Source organism: Lontra canadensis, unplaced genomic scaffold, assembly GCF_010015895.1.
Source record: "Lontra canadensis isolate GAN:19392208 unplaced genomic scaffold, GSC_riverotter_1.0 scaffold82, whole genome shotgun sequence".
NCBI lineage: Eukaryota > Metazoa > Chordata > Mammalia > Carnivora > Mustelidae > Lontra > Lontra canadensis.
The window spans coordinates 318,238-338,437 of NW_022631076.1; the positions used below are offsets into that span (position 1 = coordinate 318,238).

The window sequence follows — 20,200 nt, forward strand, 5'->3', positions numbered from 1 at the left end:
AAGAGCTTGGATGTAAAGAGCATTAATTGGAAGACACTTTAGGGACAGTTAATCACAGCAAACAAATTCAAAACAGAAGATGCTGCTTAAAAATCATGAATTTAGTGAAGGTTGAAGGATACAAGAATAGTTAAGTGTTTTGCACAAAGGAAATCTTGTTGAAGATCCAGTAGAACTGATGCCCATAGAACACAGTCTCCTAAGGGTTGAGAGAGGCCGTTGCTGTCCCGGTTAGTTCGGCTGGGGGTTCCTTCCTGCACGTTGAGGACCTGGAGCAGAGAGTCCGCCAACTTAAAAAATATTAAAAAGACGAAAGCAAACATAGTTAGCAATCCTGAAGTCTACTGCTAGAGGCAAATACATTCCCAACAAACCATGGGCATCACTTGGGAGCTCGTTAGAAAGGCAAATTCCTAGGTCTACCCCAGACTAGTGAATTGGAAACTCTGGGGATGGAGCCCAGTGATCTGGGCTTCCAGAAATCCTCTGGGTGATTCTGAGCATGTCCATAGCTCACAGCTATCCTGAGAGAGAGGGAGGGAGGGAGAAACTGACTTCCTCTCTTTCCGGAGCCACTGAATGTTTGGTTCTTTTCGTTCATATTAGCTTAACTTTGTTCCTGATATGACTATTCAGGTCTATTTTGACCAACGTTGGAAATTAAATGTAGGATCGTCAGGAATTTGTTACTAAAGGGTCAGCGGGGCAAGGGGACTATTAGCGAATATGGAATCTCAATTCTTACTTCGCTTACGTTGGCAATGCCCCATTGCACAAATCAGAGCTAGTTTACAAACCACACGATTGCACATTACGAAGCCAATACGGCAAGAGGTAGTAGTGTGCAACCTGGAAACAGGGGCCAATCTGGATTTCCACTAATTCTGAATTTACTGTGGCTTGCTCTGTGGCTTCTGTTCACATTGGGACTGAAGAAAGAATGAGTAGTTGTAATGTTAAAATACGTCTTTGTTCCCATATAGCACCCTTTACACGCTGAGATGAGAAAACACCTTTCAACCAGATTCAAGCTTATTACCCTTATTATGCCTTCCGAGATTCTCTGCCCCTTCAGGTGCCCCAGTGGCCCAGACCCACCACTTGTTTCTAATAAAGGAATTACTGAAAGTCTCAGGCCAGTTATTACCTGCTCAACTGTTTTGACCAGGTGTTAATGAGGCCAGGGCCTGGGGTTCGATTCCCACACAGAGCAATTAGTTTTGCTTTCCTCCATGTGCCCGGGCGGCACCACAAAGTGTCACAGCCTGCCTGAAGATGCTTCCGCCCATCTTGCAATACAAGCCACTGGTCATAAAGGGGGGGAAGTGGGAGAGGTGGGTGGGGATCCGTGAAGCCCCCACATTGGCTCAAAATACTGAATCTGAGCTGTTTGGCTCAAGGGAATGGAAGTAAAGCTACAAAAAGGAATTGGTAACCTAGAAAGATTGAGGACACAGAGGTGGGAGGGAGGGACCCGTTATTGGGGGGGGAGCTCTATTTGAGGTGGGGGTGACTTCCCTCTGGTCCTTCATAGTGACTGTTAGGGCAATCGGGGCATTTTTAGTTATTCTCAATTATATGTTGCTACTTTTCTTATATTTGGAACTTCCTTTGGAGAGTTTCACATATTCAGATAAAAAACCTTTCTATGTGCTGATTTGATTGGACAGTGGAGCCATCCCTTAAAATTGAGGGCAAACTCACACACTTACTTCCTTTCCATAACACCCTCTGCAGTGCACTCCCTGGGCCCCTTTCTTCCTGTCCACCAAATAACAGGGAAAAAAAAAAAAAAGGCTGCAAAGAACCATGGTCTATGTCCAAATTACAAAAGGAATCCGAAGGCCAACTTCAACCTTCACTGAAACTCAAGACAATCCACAGCCATATCTAAGATTACAGATTAGGCCCTGGCGCTGGTTTGAACACTGTTTCATGTGATAGAAACCATTGGGTCGGGGCGGCTGGGTGGCTCAGTGGGTTAAGCCTCTGCCTTTGGCTCAGGTCGTGATCCCAGTGTCCCGGGATGGAGCCCCACATCGGGCTCTCTGCTCGGCGGGGAGCCTGCTTCCTCTCCTCTCTCTGCCTGCCTCTCTGCCTACTTGTGATCTCTGCCTGTCAAATAAATAAATAAAATCTTTAAAAAAAAAAAAAAAAAGAAAGAAACCATTGGGTCAAAAAGTTCCATTAATTTTGTGTGATAAGGGTACTGTTAAAAGATGAAGGTTAACCTTGAAAATGATTGCCCGTGATTGTTAATAATGTTCCGGAGCTCGTTTGCCATGATACAGTAGTCCAGATTCAGTGCACATTTGCACAAATCTTTTCTGAATTTAAGTAAATATCTTTGCCACCAAAACATAGGAAGATGCTCAGAGTTTCTGATTACAGCTCTGGGAGATTTGGCAACAGGACTTCATGTTTTATTACTAAAATGGGAGAGGAGAGCATATGTGGATAGTTTTTAATTTTAAGAAAATCCTTCAGCCTTTGAAAATTCCTGCTGCTACTTCTGGCAATGCTTGGCTAAGTTATTAAACTTCTTTCTAATGCCGAGTGATATGTGGGTTTCTAATAGAACCATTCTCTTGGTACTCCCTCTTTGTGAATAGGAAAACTGTAAGATGTTTTCCTATCAACATTCTTTCACTAAGATGGAATTTCCACAGCAAGAAGAGAGATAAACTCTTGGTCTATGCAACAACTACACTAACTGCTGAATTTTTTCATATTGCTGGGAAATATATCCTAAAGAATGGTACCAATGTGTGCAGTAAATAGTTCATTATTTGACTAAAGTGGAACGAAATGCGGGGTACCCAGGTGACTCAGTCAGTTGGGCATCCAACTCTTGGTTTCATCTCGGGTCAAGATCTCAGGGTGGTGGGATTGAGCCCCACACTGGGCTCCCTGCTCGGCGGGGAATCTCCTTCCCAGGCTCTTTCTGTCCCTCCCCACCTCACACGCATTCTCTCAAATAAAGTCTTAAAAAAAAAAAAAAAGGAATGAAATGGGATGGGCCTCGTCAACTTATAAAAGAAGAAACACAAAACATAAAAAGATACAGTAGAAAATCGAGGCCTGATTATAAAAAGATGACTTCGTTTCTCCCGCCGAGTCACATGAACACTGAAAAATTTTGTCCCCATGACACATTCCCTGTGACTGCCCCCTCCATCCACTCCATGCTACGAGCACTCAAATGGAGCTGTCCTTTCATAATTGGCTTTGCAGCTTACAGAATAGTCTTCTGAATATGACAGGAAAACTGATTTTTAAGGAAGGAGCTGAATCTTTATTCTTCAAAAAGATTTAGGGGTGCCCGGGTGGCTCAGTCGGTTAAGCGTCTACCTTCAGCTCAGGTCATGATCCCAGAGTCCTGGGATTGAGCCCCCTGGTACCGGGGGGACGGGGTTGGAGGGTGGGGGGAGGGGGGGGGGGGGGGGCGGCGGGTCCCTGCTCAGCAGGGAACCTGCTTCTTCCTCTCTCCCTCTGCCTCTCCCCTAGCTTGTGTGCTTGCACTCTCTCTCTCTCTCTCGCTGACTCTCTCTCAAATAAATAAATAAAAACTTAAAAGTATTTATTTATTTGAGAGAGCGAGAGAGGCAGAGGGAGAGAGAATCTCAACAGACCCCTCACTGAACACAGAGCCCGAGGGGAGCTGGATGGGGAGCTCGATCCCAGGACCCTGAGATCATGATCTGAGCCGAAATCAAGGGTCAGTCACTTAACCAACTGAGCCACTCAGGTGCTGCAGGAGCTGAATTAAAAACAAAAAACAAAAAGCATTCCAAGGTTATGCAGAGCCAGGGTTGGGGGAATAAAGCAACTCAAAGTGGATACTGAAATTTCACTCCAAAGGGTAATGAGCTGGGAGCGTAAGTCCATTTCAGTGTTTGTAAAACCGCGTTAGGGATTTTGTGGTGGTGATCCACCGGGGTTACTCCTCAGACAAAGGAGAAGGCGTTGCTCTTGGACATCCCCCCACCGGAAGGCCAGCAAGTCACCTGATCAAGAAAAGGCCAGGGGCTGGGAAGTCCACCCCAAATTCCCAGAGCCCTCAGGGCCCTGTAAGCCACCAAAAAAGAAGGGAGCTGGTTGTGACCCCAGTAGTACAGGCATGGGCAAGAGAATGGCTCGGAGCTTTGTACACAGTGGCTGCTTGTTTCTGTATCGGTGAGTTTAATACAGATTTCTTTCTGAATGAAGGTACTGGAGATTTCCTCCCTAGGGGCTTGACACAACAAGAGAACTTTCCATTTGTGTTTAGCATCGAAAATCCACAGTAGACCCAAGCGCTGTGAAACATAGAGCCTCCCTCCAGAGAAGCCGGCTGAGGCTTGGCAAAACCAGCCCTGAACCTCTGCAAAGGGGGCATCAATCGAAGAGTTGATCACCAGCAACGAGAGAACGGGCCAGCTCCCCAAGCTCTGTGAGTGAAACACAATATCGTTATTGTCCACGAGGACCCCCATTCCCCAGCAGATGCTTCACGTGGCAGCCGACTCTCCACGGAGCTGGCGTGGGCTCCTGCTCTGCTCTCACCAGTGAAAAGCTATGTGTGTGAGAGAAAGAGTAATCGAATTTTCTTGAATCTTCCTCCAAGACTGCTGCGAGCATGCACAGAGACGGTGAAGGTAAACTGCTTTGCCTGGTGCTTGGATTATGGTCATCCCTCAACAAAAGTAGCCATCCTTAGTCTTACTAGAATTGTGATGATTGTTTTTGCCTTTTATATAAATTTCATGGAAACTACTTAAAGGTTAACGAGAATCACTTCGTTTTCGGTTGCCTTATTTTCCTATAAATGTTATTATCTCTTCCATCCCATCCCATTCATCTCTTTCATCCCCTGAGCAATGTCAGTTTGGTATAATTCCTCTCTTCTACATAATAACTCTTCTACCAGAGCATACACAGGACAAATCAGTTGATTAGATATGTTCACCAAGACCAGAGTGCTCTCTTTTTCTTTTTCTTTCTTTCTTTTTTTTTTTTTTTTAAGATTTTATTTATTTAGGGACACCTGGTAGCTCAGTTGGTTAAACGTCAGCCTTCAGCTCAGGTCATGATCCCAGGGTTCTGGGTTCGAGTTCCACATCGGACTCCTTGCTCAACAGGGAGCCTGCTTCTCCCTCTGCCTGTCGCTCCCCCTGCTTGTGCTCTCTCTCTGACAATTAAATAAATAAAATCTCTTTAAAAAAGGTTTTATTTATTTATTTGATGGAGAGAGAGCACAAGCGGGGGGAGCAGCAGAGGGAGAGGGAGAAGCAGGCTCCCTGCTGAGCAAGGAGCCTGAGGCAGGACTCAATCCCAGGACTCTGGGATCATGACCTGAACTGAAGGCAGACGCTTAACCGACTGAGCCATCCAGGCACCCCCAGAGTGCTCTCTTCTAAAAGCGTATGTGAATAGCCCCTTCCACAAGTACTCATCAAAAACAAACACAGGGCGAATTGCCGGAGATAAGGGAAACCAAAGCAAAAATGAACTATTGGGACTTCATCAAGATAAAAAACTTCTGCACAGTGAAGGAAACAATCAACAATCCTAGGCAGCCTAGGAATGGGAGACGGTATTTCCAAATGACATATCTGATAAAGAGCTAGTATCCAAAACCTATGAAGAATTTATCAAAAGGAACACCCAAAACCCAAATAATCCCATTAAGAAATGGACAGAAGACACGAGTAGATACTTTTTCCAAAGAAGACATCCAGATGGCCAACAGACACATGAAAAGATGCTCAGCATCACTCAGCATCAGGGAAATACAAATCAAACCACGATGAGATACCACCTCACACATGTCACAATGGCTAAAATTAACAACATAAGAAACAAAAGGTGTTGGCAAGGCTATGGAGAAATGGGAACCCTCTTGCACTGTTGGTGGGAATGTGAACTGGGGTAACCACTCCGGAAAACCGTATGGAGTTTCCTCAAAAAGTTAAAAATAGAGCTACCCTACCACCAGCAATCGCTTTACTAGGTATTTACCCAAAGGGTACAAAAATACAGATTGGAAGGGGCACATGCACCCCAATGTTTGTAGCAGCATTCTCAACAATGGCCAACTATGGGAAAAGCCCAAACATCCATCAAGTGATGAACAGATAAAGAAGATGTGGTACACACAGTGGAATATTACTCAGCCATCAAAAAGAATGAAATCTTGCCATTTGCAACCACGTGGACGGAGCTAGAGTCTATTCTGCTAAGTGAGATAAGTTAGTCAGAGACAAATACCATATGATTTCACTCACATGGGGAATTTAAGAAACAAAAGAGATGAACATATGGGGATGGGGGGAAAAGGAGAGAGAGAAACAAACCATAAAAGACTCTTAATGATAGGGAACAAATTGAGGGTTGATGAAGGGAGGTGGGGAGGGGAGGGGCTAGATGGAGGATGGGGATTAAGGAGGGCATTTGCTGTGATGAGCACTGGGTGTTGTATGTAAACGATGAATCACTAAACGCTACTCCTGAAAGCAATATTGCACTGTTTGCTAATTAAAATTTAAATAAAATTTAAAGCAAACAAAGAAACATAGGGATTGACTCAAATAATGTCCAGCTTCCCTTAAATATTCTGGGAGAATCCCACCAATGCATAATCGCTAATAAGCATGATTACTGATAAAACTAATTGGGATTTGGAACCAACACCCCTTCAATTCTCTAAGAGGAAAAATCATCTATTATGTTGAAAGGAAATTACATGGGAAGTATCTACTCATTTCTCAGCATGAACTGGTAGTCAGCCTAATTAAATGGTTTGAAAGCTCGCACCATAAACAATTTTATTCTTCTGGGTTTGAAACTAATCTCCTTCCAACCGTCCCCCAACACCTCCACCTCCCACCCCACCCCACCCTTTCGCCCCCTCCCACCCAGTACATTATACCTTTAGGTTCTGAACCTAGGAAGTTAAAGTTGCTGTCATCCTGGTAATCCCAAGCAGAAGAGCGAATGCCCAGAGGTGCCCTTTGAGGTGACTGATGACTTCCGGTGCCCTTTGCCTCTAGGAGATTTAGCAAATTCCTCGCAGCTTCTTCCCACCAAAGGTGCTCCTGCAGCTGCTGCTCCAGACTCCCTCCCTCATACACAGATGGGGCGCTCTTCTTCCCCATTAAGTGCCCTGTGAAAACAAACACAAGAACAGACTACCACCCGTGGAACGCAGGGGACCAAACCAACAAGACGTTTCAGAGGACACCAATTCGGTTTCCATTATTTCGTCCGAAGTGCAGAATAAAGTGCAGCATTTTATGATCAGACGCTTGTTCATAAATGACGGACATCTTTTGCTCCCTGTTCAGAATGTGCAACTAGCTGGACACAATCTACAGCGACAGCTCAGGAGCCCTAGGTTTGCTCCCAGCACTTCAGTTAACCAGCTAGGTGACCTCGGTCAAGGGTTGAGCATCCCCAGTCCTCCATTTTCTCAACTCTACAATGAACAGGTCGGATTAGGGGCAACCTAAGGAGCCTTCCATAAGGACAGTGCTGTCACCAATTGAGCTCCCAGCTGAAGAATGGAGGTTAAACATCTCCCTGAGTCACTTCTCAATTGTTGCTGAAAAGAAGAGCGTTGGTGCTTTTCTTCGTTGTGATTAAAAAAGACGTTGGTTTCCTCTGGGCTCTAATACAAATGTACCGATAGAATTTTTCATTTCAACTTTCTTAGAATTTTGGCAGAGACTACATCTAGGAGTTGTCACCTAGAAACTCGTTTGTTGAGTAAATAATGAAAAACAAGGTGAAAACAAGTTCTGAGCAACCCTTCTCAGCCACATAAATGCAGAATTTTTGCCTAGATGTCTAAAAGGGTCAGTGAAAGACTACCAATGATTCCAGGGATGAGGACTTGCCATAAAAATGAACAAAAGTTGCCATGTGAGGAGCACCTGGGTGGCTCAGTGGGTTAAAGCCTCTGCCTTTGGCTCAGGTCCTGATCTCAGGGTCCTAGGATCGAGTCCCGAATTGGGCTCTCTGCTCAGCAGGGAGCCTGCTTCCCCCTCTCTCTGCCTGCCTGTCTGCCTACTTGTGATCTCTCTCCATCAAATAAATAAGTAAAATTAAAAACAAAAATAGTTGCCATGTGGGAGGCCAGACCATTAAATGGAGAAATCCATGTATGCAAGTGGGGCTAGCCACAGGGTCAGAAGTGGGTATGGAGTCCAAGGTCTGCATTCTTAACACCTTAGCCCCTTGCTAATAATACCCACGTTATCTTATTTACTTTCCTCCGTGTTTTTCTTCCCCATCTCTCAGCAATTGGATTTTAGAGTACTTTTAGACTCCTAATACTAGTAAAACTATGATGTGTTCGATTTAAAACTTACAAGGAAAACTCTTTGTGGTTCCAATGTTGTCTGGCATTAGAAGTATTTAAGGCAAACTTTGTGGGGATAATGTTTGCCAAACCTCAACCACTTAAAATGGCAAGAGTTGCATCCCACAGCAGAGAAGCCTTCCCTCTGACTTTATTGTTGGCGTGTGTTTATAGGATGTTTCCTTTGATCTACTCCACAAGGAGTTCGATGCAAATGAGGCTTGCCAAAGGCCACCCACGTGTGAGCAGAGATTCTAGGATTAAAATGAGCTCACAGACTGGACTCTACTATGTTATACCATTTGGAAGGGTCTTTGAACTTCCTAAAAATATAAGGCAGGTAGGAATCACTCTGGGATCTGGAAATAAGGGTAAGGTGTGCAAAAGCATCTCTTGGTGTTATCAAAAGAAATAGGGATCATATACCAGTGTATCATGACTCATGATGTGACTCAGAAAAATTTATTCTGTGGGCATTGGGGAGCCTTAACATGAGGTTTTACTGCCTTGCAGTGTGAGCAAGGACCTGGCAAGTCATTTATGACATGACATCTCATACAATTCCAAGACCTCACTGAGGACCCGGTCCCAACTGAAGGATCGAACTCCCAAAGGACCGGCTCTTTCATTATCTGCTTGGTCAAGTTGGTGTCCAGATATCTGAGAAATCCCCCGGCTTTTAGTCATAGTGATGATTATGAGGCGCACCTTTCCAGGAAGCAGTGAGACATTTGGATTTATTTGTATGGAGGAAACTGAATCATGACAATGGGAAAGTAGGATTAGAACCTGATGCTCCAGTAATGACCTCAGTCACTCCCACCCTCCCTCACTGCTGTCATCTAGTTAGGATGCTAGAAATGAGAAAGATGCTATGGCCAATTACGCAGAGGGACAATGGAGATGTTTTTACAAGTGAAAACTCCATTTTTTGTCATGCCTGAATAATTTGGCGGACTTTTGTAAAACGGGAAAACGAAGTAACCCTCCATTCTGTGATTGATTTAATATAGCTCCTCGTGACAGCATACAGATCTGCATATTGGGTGGGTGGGTGGTGGTCCGACCCCAGCCCCAGATCCAAACACTGGTCATTAAGGGAAGTACACCATCTCTAACATCCCAAGAAACACACTGCCTGGGTCCTATTTCATTTTCACCTTGGAGCTGGCCACTACCCACCAAATAATCGTTTCCATGGCAACGCGGATGCCCACTTCCACTTCTCCCATCATTGTTTGTTATGTGTCCGTATCATAGTAATAGAGATCTCAGCATAGACAAAAGACAGGCCCTCGATAAAAATAAAAACTTGCCCAGAAGTAAAAAAATAATAATAATAATTAAATAAAAGCTTCCACCCCTTCTAATCATGTAAAAATACCACCACCACAGCAGGCTTGAAACATAAATGAATTTTCTTGAACTCAAAATGTGAAGATCACCCCAACTTGGGAAAATCTCCATTAAGACACAGAGTGTCCGGCACTTCTGAGAGCTAATTTTCCTAGAGTGATCCCTACACCACATTTCACAGTTTCTGGGACAGCACTCCCACAGAAAGCCATTCTACAGCTGAACATCAGTGTTCCAGAATTCAACCTCCCAGGACATTCGTGACATCAATGTTAGAGCCATGACCAGGAGCATCTCATGGGAGCAGAGGCAAGTTAACAGTAGCAGCGCTGACCTGTATTTTCATACCTATATTTTGCACAAACAAAACATTTCCAGAAACATCAAGCCAGACAAGAATTAAGTTTTCCATCTGTTGACTTGCTTTCCATTGCCACGCCATGCTTCTCTCAGCTGCAAGAAGCAATTCCCTTAACAAACCTGCAAATTTGTGCTGACAGCTTCCTCATGGACAGCAATATGTAGCTTTGGTTTGATATAATTAAAACTAAACTGCATGTCTTCAGTGATTGAGGAGGACAGGCATTTACTTAGGAGAGTGGAAGGCTAAATTTAAAATCTAACAACATTGTTCCTGCTTAAGAGTGCTCCGATTCCTACAGAGAGCACGTCTCTCCAAAGCAAACTTTTTCTCAATCACATGTTATTTTAGACCCAACTGTGATTTTCTACTTCACCTCCCTCGGTCTCTTGTTCTCCATCAACTCTGCACAGCCGGCCAAGAGAGAAAAAGGGAAAAGAGTGTATTCGAGAACACATAGGAAAAGAAAATTGGAGGTTGCCACTGGTTGGTGTGCTCTTGGATGAGGAATGCCCAAGCATCACCACGCAGGGTGTTTCAATGCCAGACCCCCTGAACACCCAGGGACAGGCGCTCTGGGAAACTAGAGCAATCAGGGTGGGGTTGCCTCAGAAACATGATTCTAGGGGCCCAGATTCTAGGGGCCCAGATTTTAGGGCCCAGATCCTGCTTTTGGCCTCTAAGGGTTGCCTACTAATAAGCCTTTTTAATCCAAAAATACAGATGAGAGAAAAGAGGTTGGAAATCTGGGACTTTCATTCCACCTTTCCAGCCCACTGGCTGGTGGCTGGAGTGGACAATGGCCACTTGGTCTAAATGCCCAGAAGTCCTTTCAAAGCATGAATTTCAGGTGCGGTTTTGGAATGCCTTGTAAATATCCTCCCTTGGAGGGCGGGGTTTTTCCTCTTCACCCCACTGAGCTTCTTCTGTCGGTGTTCCCAGTGTCCCCTCACAGATCACAAATACCTTCATCCCTGGGGCCGCCAGGACTCGGCAAAGGATTCCTCCAGCGGCAAAGGAGACTATCCTGCTGGCAGCCCCGAGTTCTGGATTTCTCTGCCAGAGGATACGCAACACAGAGGAGCTGAGGCGGTGACCGTTCAGCCTCCCCTCTTCCCATGAATGCGTCCCGGTCCTCACACCGTCTGGACTCGGCTGGTATTCGGATTAGCAAGGATCTTTCCAACACACCCTCGCCCACTCTGAGTAGATGGCTAAGGGAACAGTGAAAGGAACACCACCCGCACCAGCACCACTATCCCTTAGATCTCTTTGGGGTCGACCAGCTTCTGGGAAGTGGCTACCTGGGGAGGCTTCGGAGGCAGCTGGAAGCTTGGCATCCGCCAGACAGAGGCTATGCTGGGCGCGGGGGAGAGCCCCGGGGTGACGATGGGTGGGCGCTACCCTCCCGCCAGGTGCGGGGAAGCTGTGGGGTTGCGCCCCGCCGGCCGCCCCACCGCCCTCCCCACCGCCGCTGGGGTTCCGGGGCCCGGCCTGGAGGCCGGCACGTGTGGGCAGAGGGAAGCCGAAGATCTAGAGAGACGGAGGACTGCGGGGTCTCGGGGACGGAGAGGCCGGGGTCGGCGTGGGGAGCCCGCTCCCGGAGCCTGCGAGAGGGAAGGAGGGAGGGCTGGGCCGGGCCCAAGGGCAGGGGAGAGGAAATCGCCACCGTGGCGGAAGGACCGAGGGAAGTCCGGGGAGCCGCAGACAAGGGGCGGCATCCCCGGGAGCGCGCGCCGAGAAACCCGGGACCCCAGGACGGGCTCCCACACCTGTGGCTTTGCGCGGCTCCAGGCGGTCGGAATCCCGGGGCTCGGGGACGCGCTCGGGGACCTGGCTCCTACGTCGTTCAAGGACAGAGCCGTGCGAGACAAGGCTACCCTCAGGATAAGAGGAGGTGTGGGGTAGTTGAGAGGGCAGGTCGGCCTGTTGGGAGAGCCGGCCCGGGCGCCCGCGGGGAGAGGGAGGCGAGAGGGAAAGGACCACGACGCAGGCTGAGGCTGCTCGGGGACCGACGGCCTCCCGGGACCGGCAAGGGGGTGGGGGCGCGGGGGGCGGCGTGGAGCTTGGGGAGAGCCGAGTGCAGAGGTGGCGGCCCAGGGCTGGGGTCCCGCCGAGGACTGGAGCGCGCGGGACACTCACCCACCGCCCAGTGGTTGCCACGCGGGTACATCTTGTCCAGCACGGTCCCCGCGCCCGCCGGCACCGGGGCGGCCGGCCCCCGGGGCGCCTGGCAGAGGACCAGCGCCAGCAGGACCAGAGGGAGCTCGCGGCCGCGCATGGTCCCGGCGGGAAGCCCTTGGAGCGCGCGGTGAGGCCGGCGGAGCGCGCTCTCCCCGCCGAGCAGGGGCGCGAGGACCCGGACTCCGAGAGCGCCGCCGCCGCGCCCGCGCCGCTGCCGCCGCCGCCTCCACGAGGCCCGCACTTTATAAGGCAGCCCGGGCGCGGGGGGGGGGGACGAGCCGGGGGGCTCTTCTCCGCCGCCCCGAGCGCTCTGACGTCTCCCTGCGGCGCTGGGACAGCAGTCCCCGAAAACCATCCATCTTCCGGCCGAGGGAGGGGAAAGGCTGCGCCCACGGCCCCTCTCGACCTGCCCTCGTAATCCTGTCCGTCCGGGCCCCGCTGGATTAATTCTGCCCGTCCTCGACGCCTCCGCTCCAACACGATTTCACCCCGCGTTCTGCCGGGTGAGCCGCCTTCGGATCCTGCGAGGGGCAGTGGAGACCCCGCGGCCGGCCGGATCCCGGGGTGGGGCGGGGGGAGAAGCCCAGAGGAAGGACGCCCTCAGGCTGGGCTTTGCTGGAGGCGGTTGGAACCAGCATAGCAAGGGACTTCGCATTCTCACACCTTCCCCCCTCGGCGGACCACCTCCCTCCTCAAGGTCCCAGCCCACAGAGCTCCAGACCCCCAGGTCCCTCTTACACACAGACACCCCCCCCCCACCCCGCCTTCTCACCACCACCACCACCACCACCACCACCACCACCACCACCACCACACATACCCTCATCCCACCCGTGAAAGGGCAGTTCGGAGACGCCCTTGGCCACTGGTCTGATGAGATGCAGGTCGCAGCGGGGAGGATATGTTGTGTGAACAGAACTAACAAGGATTTTATTATACACCTGGCCCCTTTCCTAAGCATATTGCTTTCACGAAGAAGCTGCTTTTGTGCAGAGTTCCCTAGGCGGCATCTACCAGAAAGCTCACACCGTCCCTAAACTGCTACTCACACGCCTCTCCAGAGCCGCTCAGCTTCCCTCTGCTCCTTCTGTTCTCAGGTGTGAAGAATAGTCAAGGCCCCAACTCCTGAGGTTCCCAATGCTGTGGACGCGAAGCGGGTGGGCATCATAGCAATACAACAGTAAACAAGCTGGAGGCGGCTGTTGCCCACCTTCAGGCAGCGCTGCGGGCGCGTTTGCGTGCTCCTACAGGGCTGTTCCTCACCGGGGCTGGTGACCTGTCTTGTTGGCGGGTCCCTGATAGGTCCCTGATGGGTCACTGGTGTTCCTTGTCAGCTCCGGTGTTGTTACTGTAGAAGCTGAAATTCTACATTCTTCCCTGCATAGCTGGTGGTTGACTACATTTGTGCCATTCCGAGATGGTTCCTTGGGCACATTGCATGAGTGACTGTCCTTGGGCTTGGAAGAGTATGTCTGGCTCTAAGGTACCAAAAAATGCTAATTTCAAGATCACGTTATTAGCCACAGAAATGCACTACTGATCTCCTGAGGGAACCACCCAAATGACCATCAGGAAGAAAAGTCCACACTTGGCCTTGACTCCATGTGGCCTGGGTTTCCAGCCTCTGCATCCATCCCATCAGTAAGCAGACGCTCCACTGTCAGGTGACTGTCCATAGATTTACTGCCTCCCACTTGGCCGTGAACTTTTTTTTTAAATATTTTATTTATTTATTTGACAGACAGAGATCACAGTAGGCAGAGAGGCAGGCAGAGAGAGAGGGGGAAACAGGCTCCCCGCCCAGCAGAGAGCCCAACCCTGAGATCATGCCCTGAGCTGAAGGCAGAGGCTTAACCCACTGAGCCACCCAGGCGCCCCTGGCCATGAACTTCTACTGGTCTTGTCCCGTTGTGTTCCTGCAGAGAACCTGGATCACAGTCATGTTTAATATGTATCTGATACCTGAACAACGGACCTGAGAAAGGGCCAGGTCTCAATGCTTTCTATGATCTTGAGTCCTTGGAGGAGCATTCAACCTTCATCTTTACAGATTAAGTTGTTGAAAAATGTTCCTTCTCTTTGTTTAATCAAGATTATTTTAGGATCTTTAAAGGATGCTTTGCCCCTATAAGACCTTGTAAAAACCACTATAAGTACATTAAAGTGTGGGAACAATTGTACCGCAGGGGCAACGCTTCTGCTAATTCAGGCAAACCACTGTTGCTTGGGTCTCTTGGAGGTCGAGAAATACCTGGGCCCCTGTATCCACTCCTGGTCTTCCTGTAAGCATCCCAGCACACCGGCTGTCTGCACCCGGTCTTGGGTTCGACCTGTGACTCGCTTTGTCACACCATAAGGGCAGTGACTCTGTCAGTCTTGCTCAGGGCTGCGTCCACAGTGCCTGGCCCAGTCCTCGGCCCCAAGAAGAGACTCCATAGACGGGAATGGATGCGTTGACCTGCAGATACAGGAGCCTGAGTCCAATCCCCCCCACCAGAAAGATCAACGGAGGGTAACCAGCTAGAGAAAGAAACCATAGCATGTTTGATTCAGCCAGCATTGAATGAGCCCAAAGAGATCGTACCTGGATAAACTTTTCCGTGACTTTTATTTTTTATTTGTTTTTAAAGATTTTTAAATTTTATTTGTCAGACAGAGAGAGAGAGAGAGGGAGAGGAGGAGGACCAGCAGGCAGAAGGAGAGGAGAAGCAGGCTCCCTACTGAGCAAGGAGCCCAAGGCCGGACTTGATCCCAAGACCCTGGGATCATGACCTGAGCCAGAGGCAGACCCTTAATGGTCTGAGTCACCCAGGTGCCCCTTGTCTATACCTTTTAAAATCTTCACACAGCCCTGCCAGGTAGAGATGATTAACCCCACTGATTTAGGGGAAAACTAAACTCCTTTGAGAAAGAAATCTCATGATGCGATGCCACGTTCAAAAGACCCGTCTGTGTCTCTTTCTTGTTAGCGTCCAGGGCAGATGTTCTCAGTCAGAAAGTAGCTGTTCCAGCCACATGGATATTCCAGAACCCGGCTTCATTCCAACCTGTGCCTCTACCATTCCCTAATATGCCTCTCCTCAAAGGGCTCTTCCATGAGGAGACAGGGGCATGTACCAAAATGGAAATCAATGCCCTGCTTCCCTCATCGAGAACATCTTACTACGGGAAAAAGAAAGTGTCCGTTGAGCTAGCTGTTTTGCATTCTGGCACAAGTTCTTTAGCATGGTGTAGAAGAGCAAAAAAAGGTTTAAGGATGAGCAGCTGATGGGGGATCACACTTCATTAGGACTGTTCTAGTCCTGGACTAGAAGGGGAAAGTGAGGAGGCATGCCCCCTCTCTTAATACACGGGCAAATATAGCACTTACCTCTTCCTCTCATATTTCATTGGTAAACAAGGCAGCCACAAGACCACAGGTAAGCGTAAGAGAGACTGGGAGTTGTGGCCTTGATAGTCAGGTGCCTGGCTCGGATTGTCCCTCTGTGGACAGCTACCAAAACCAGCCTAGTGTACCTCAGGTGCAAGGAGAGTCTTACCAGTTGTATTTAATAAAGTAAGATGAAACTCTACAAGGCTGGCACAGAGGGGAATCTCTTCATAGACAGGAAAGACTGGACCTGTAGCCCAGGTCCCTCTGTCCCAAAAATCTATATCCCTTAGGGAGCCTCTTGCTGTTTCCTGTAGCCAGCACCCTTTAGGCTTCATGGGGTGCTAGACTCTATTATCACTGTGGGAAATTAGGAACACTTAATCTAATCTTTCTAAATGGATCTTACCATTTTGCTACGTTCACAAAAGTTTTATGTGACAGAGGGGCACAATTTCAGTGACATTAATTTTTCATGTGTGTGAGGATGGGCTAGGGTGGCCCTCATGTCAGCTCTGACATGAGCGGCTCTCATGTCAGCTCCGCTGGTCTTGACTCCTGACCTAAGTTGGGTTGAAGTCTGCTCCAGGTTTCTCTCCCCCTGCTGAAACCAGTGGGCTGGCCAGAGCTCTCTCTTCTCCTGACTATGGCAGAGATACAACACAGGAGCTCTCTTAACGCCTAGACTTAGAACTTACACCTTGTTGCCTACCTCTTATGCCATTGGCCAAAGCAAGTCACATGGCCATGCCCAAAGTCTAGGGCACGGGAGCTCTTTCCTAGAATAGACAGTGGTCGGAGGGTGGAGGCAGGAAGCAGTAATGAGACCAGTCCTCCACAGTTCATCACAGTACAGAGAATAGAGGGAAAAGAGAGACGAAAAGTGATATTCAGCAAAATAATCTGGCCAACAGAATAGCGTTCATTCATTTTTAACTTGGCATTCCCGTGGGAGACTTCCAGGGCCACACCCCCACCTGCCCTTCTTCTCTCTACTCCCACGTGGCATTTTCCAGGAAACTCTATGGCTGTTTTCCCCAGCAGGCTCTCTACTCCACAGGGGATGAAGTATACATCCGAGTCTTATAGGAGCTAGGATTGGCCTCGGTCTCCCCTAGAGTCACTGCCCGTGAACTATTTCCTCCTCTCCACACCTGCTCCATTCTCCACACTCTGGACTGGCTTCCCTGCCCACTCATGGGTTTCCATTCCCACGCAACATCCACCTGCTACCTGAGAGTTGTCTCCCCAGGAACCTGCTGTAGGAGACTACTTTTCATGGGGCCTCCTGTGTCCTACGTCTGCTGGAAACTGCCTCCATCTCTCAGTTTCCTAATTCCTGATTTCCAAGGGAGAAACACGATCCACTCAGCTCATTATGTTTACCCAGCCGCACAGCTCATAGAAGAATGAGTCCAGAATGTGCCGTCAACCCTCCTCAGGGGTTAGGAACACAGGGGGACGTATGTGGCAGCGTCCGCTCCATGGGGCTCAGGGCAGGGCAGTGTTCCTTGAAAAGAAGGCATGAGCAGATGGGCACCCAATGTCCCATACACCACGATCCTTCTCCCCAGATGCTCAGGTATACGCTGTCTTGTGCCTGTTATTCCATGATTTGTGCCTTTCCTTTTAGATCAGTGACGCCCAGACATTTCATTGCTACAGGCAATTTTAAAATTAATTCCTCCCATGGAACTCAGGCTTTGATGGGCTTTTTATTGCAAAACACCATATTGCTTAGATTTCCCATTTTCACTCATCAAAGACCTAAGGAACTGTCCATCAGAAATTTCCAATCATGTTGATGTAAGTGGTATTACCACACAGGATCAATGTAATGCCAGCTTAAATCAGTGGAACGTTGACTTCTTGTTAATCTTCTCAGCTTCTTCAAGTGTAAGTGTATATTTTTAAGACAACTTCTTGAAATATGGAAACAGGGCCCAGCTCTATCGTGGCCCGTCATTGCCCAGGTTGGGAGTCCCCGCTTAAGGCTGAGGGGCTCTGCTGGCTGTGACGGGTCGTTTACACGTTGGTGTCTGTGAAGGACTGGAGAAAGGTCCTCCCGCAGTGAGATGCACCGAGATTTCCAGGCCTGGGACAGAGCAAAAGAAGAAGTCCTGGAAAGGAAAAGGCCGGGAACAGCGCTCTTGTGCGCCGCGTGTGCGTGGTTTCTAATCGGGCCTCAGCCACACAGGAGCAACTATGTGACCCCAGGCCAGCCACATCCTTATCTCTTCATCTATAAATTGAGTTGGTGTTAAGAGGATTGAATGAGGTCATGTTGTGTTTATCGACTGGCAAGAGCTTATTTATTTTAATTAATGATGGAGAAATATAATTAGGGCAAGCCAATTTTTTTTAAGATTCTATTTATTTATTTGAGAAAGAGAGAGTGTATGCACATGGGCTGTGGTGAGGGAGCGAGGGAGGGGGAAGTAGACTCCCCACTGAACAGGGAGCCCAGGATGGGACTGGATCCCAGGACTCCATGATCAGGACCTGAGCCGGAAGCAGATGCCCAACTGACTGAGCCACCCAGGCACCCCCAGGGCAGGCTAATTTTTATCTTACATTGTGAGCTTCAAGATAGCATAATTTCCCTGTTCAGTGCCTAACCCAATGCCCCAGGTTATTTAGCTCCCCTGAGGAGATAATCATGTACCTAACAGCTAACGTTTAGTGAGCAGCTATTATGTTCTGGGCATTGTGCCTGGTCGTCTGTACCTTTGTTCCTGTGACCTTCCCAGATGTCCAAGGATATCCCATTTTATAAATGTGAACACTGAGGCCCAGAAGAATTAAATGACTTGTCTGATGCCCAGCACTTTCTAGACTCTGGCAGAAGTATAATTATCTCTAAATTGTCACCCCCCTCTTCTCTGGGCCATGGCCTCTCAACTCTAGCCAGACAAAGTTGCAACTGAGTTTGGTAGTGCGTTCCTAAGGAAGATATAATTCAGAACAGTCTCTGAAATGCTATTACTTTAATCTGATTTGGCTTATCAAATCAAGGTACATCGATTCATCTCTCTTATGCTCCTTCTGGATGGCGCCTAACACGGCAGCACGCAGGTATTCAGACCAATATATCACATTACGATGGGAACAAGGGTGCCTGCTGGGTCAAGTGCACACATGGAGCCTCCCAGCACGGCCTCCTGGGAATGCAGGAGAAGGTGTGGGTCCCATGGAAGAGTAGTGTCCTGTGGCATGCATGGCATTTCTTGAAGCCTCCTGACCACAGGGATGAGGAGAATAATGTCAGCTCAAATGAATTAGGTGGCAGCTGCTTAAAAATGATCGATCGTAGCACCTAATACAATAATGTGACAATTCTTTCCGCCAGAATCGGAACTCTAATTCAAGTTCAGAAACAAGTGTTCATTCTCTTAAGGTTCAACGTGGGATCAGTTTGGCTGTCATCTAAGACAAAGGAGGGGACACTTCCATAGGTTTCCAGAGGCAGTGAAAAGAGTTGTGCCCCGGAAGTCAGGAGGCTTAACTCTATGTGACCCTCTTGGAGTCATAGTATTTATGACAAAGTGAGAATTGCTTTGTATTGATATCTCATTTCACCCTTATTAACAAGTACATGATTTTATTTTTCCCTTTCTGGGAGACGGGAGTATCTCAGAAAATGTAGACATGTGCCCATGGTCAAGCAGCTGGCATCAGAACCCTGGTGGTATGGGGCAATCACAGCTCTTCACTGGCTGACCCTCGTGCACCAACCTGTATGCTAAGAGCCTAGAGCTTTACATAATTCCCATCTAACTTTTACCTGTCTCCATTAGTCATGGTTCTCCCTGGAGACAAACCAAAAGAACGTGGGTATGTATGAATACATACAGATTGACCCACCTATCTATCCATCTATCTATTGAAAGGTTTTAAAGAATGAACTCCAACAATAGTGGAGACTTCCAAGTCTAAAATCTGATGGGCTAGGCCAGCAGGCTGGAGACAGGGCCAAGTTGCAGAATCCAAATGTAGACTGTAGGCAGAATTCCTTCTTGCGTGGGGGAGGTCAGTCTTTTTCTATAAGGCCTTCAACAGGTTGGGTAAGACCCATCCATATTATAAAGGGCAATCCGTTTTCCCCCAAGGCTACCGATTTAAATGTTCATCTTATCTAAAAAGTACATTCACAGAAACATCTAATAAAACATTTTACCAAATATCTAAGTATTGAGGCCCAGCCAAGTTGACACATAAAATTAACTATCATACTGTCTCTTTCTGTTGTCAAATTTGGGCAACTACCCTAAATGTCACAGCAATCTTGAAGGCACTCTCTCCATCTCCTGTAGGCATTAGGCAAATACCGCTTTTCCTGGAGTTCCATCAAGGTAGGAAATTTCCAATGTAACTTGGCTAGAAACAAAGGAAACAAAAAGAAAAAGAAAACATGAAGATGGACACATGGATGGGATTTTTCAAAACACAAACCAACTTTATTGACATATCATTGACATAGTGACATACAAGGCACCTGTTTTAAGGATACACTTTGTTGAATTTTGACAAATGTATGCAACCACCTCAATCAATACCTTTCCCATCCCCCCTGAAACGTACCCCCAAC

The 20,200-nt window shown here is 48.2% G+C and overlaps 1 protein-coding gene across 1 annotated transcript; it reads right to left on the reverse strand.

The window, feature by feature from the left end:
* Positions 1-205: 205 nt before the first annotated feature.
* Positions 206-12,379, reverse strand: GRP (gastrin releasing peptide). The gene is made up of 3 exons (XM_032882556.1): positions 12,201-12,379; positions 6,911-7,144; positions 206-290 (listed from the first exon to the last, which is right to left on the reverse strand). The coding sequence occupies exons 1-3, from the start codon at positions 12,337-12,339 to the stop codon at positions 232-234; spliced, it is 432 nt and encodes a 143-aa protein (XP_032738447.1). The 5' UTR covers positions 12,340-12,379; the 3' UTR covers positions 206-231.
* Positions 12,380-20,200: the final 7,821 nt, after the last annotated feature.

Bases quoted from the DNA above. Each gene is read 5' to 3' on its own strand.
- GRP (XM_032882556.1), bottom strand. From the start codon at position 12,339: ATGCGCGGCCGCGAGCTCCCTCTGGTCCTGCTGGCGCTGGTCCTCTGC. The intron at 7,145-12,200 runs GTGAGTGTCCCG...TTGTTTTCACAG, and splicing joins TGGCAACCACTGGGCGGTGG to GGCACTTAATGGGGAAGAAG. The intron at 291-6,910 runs GTATAATGTACT...ATATTTTTTAAG, and splicing joins CCTAGGTTCAGAACCTAAAG to TTGGCGGACTCTCTGCTCCA.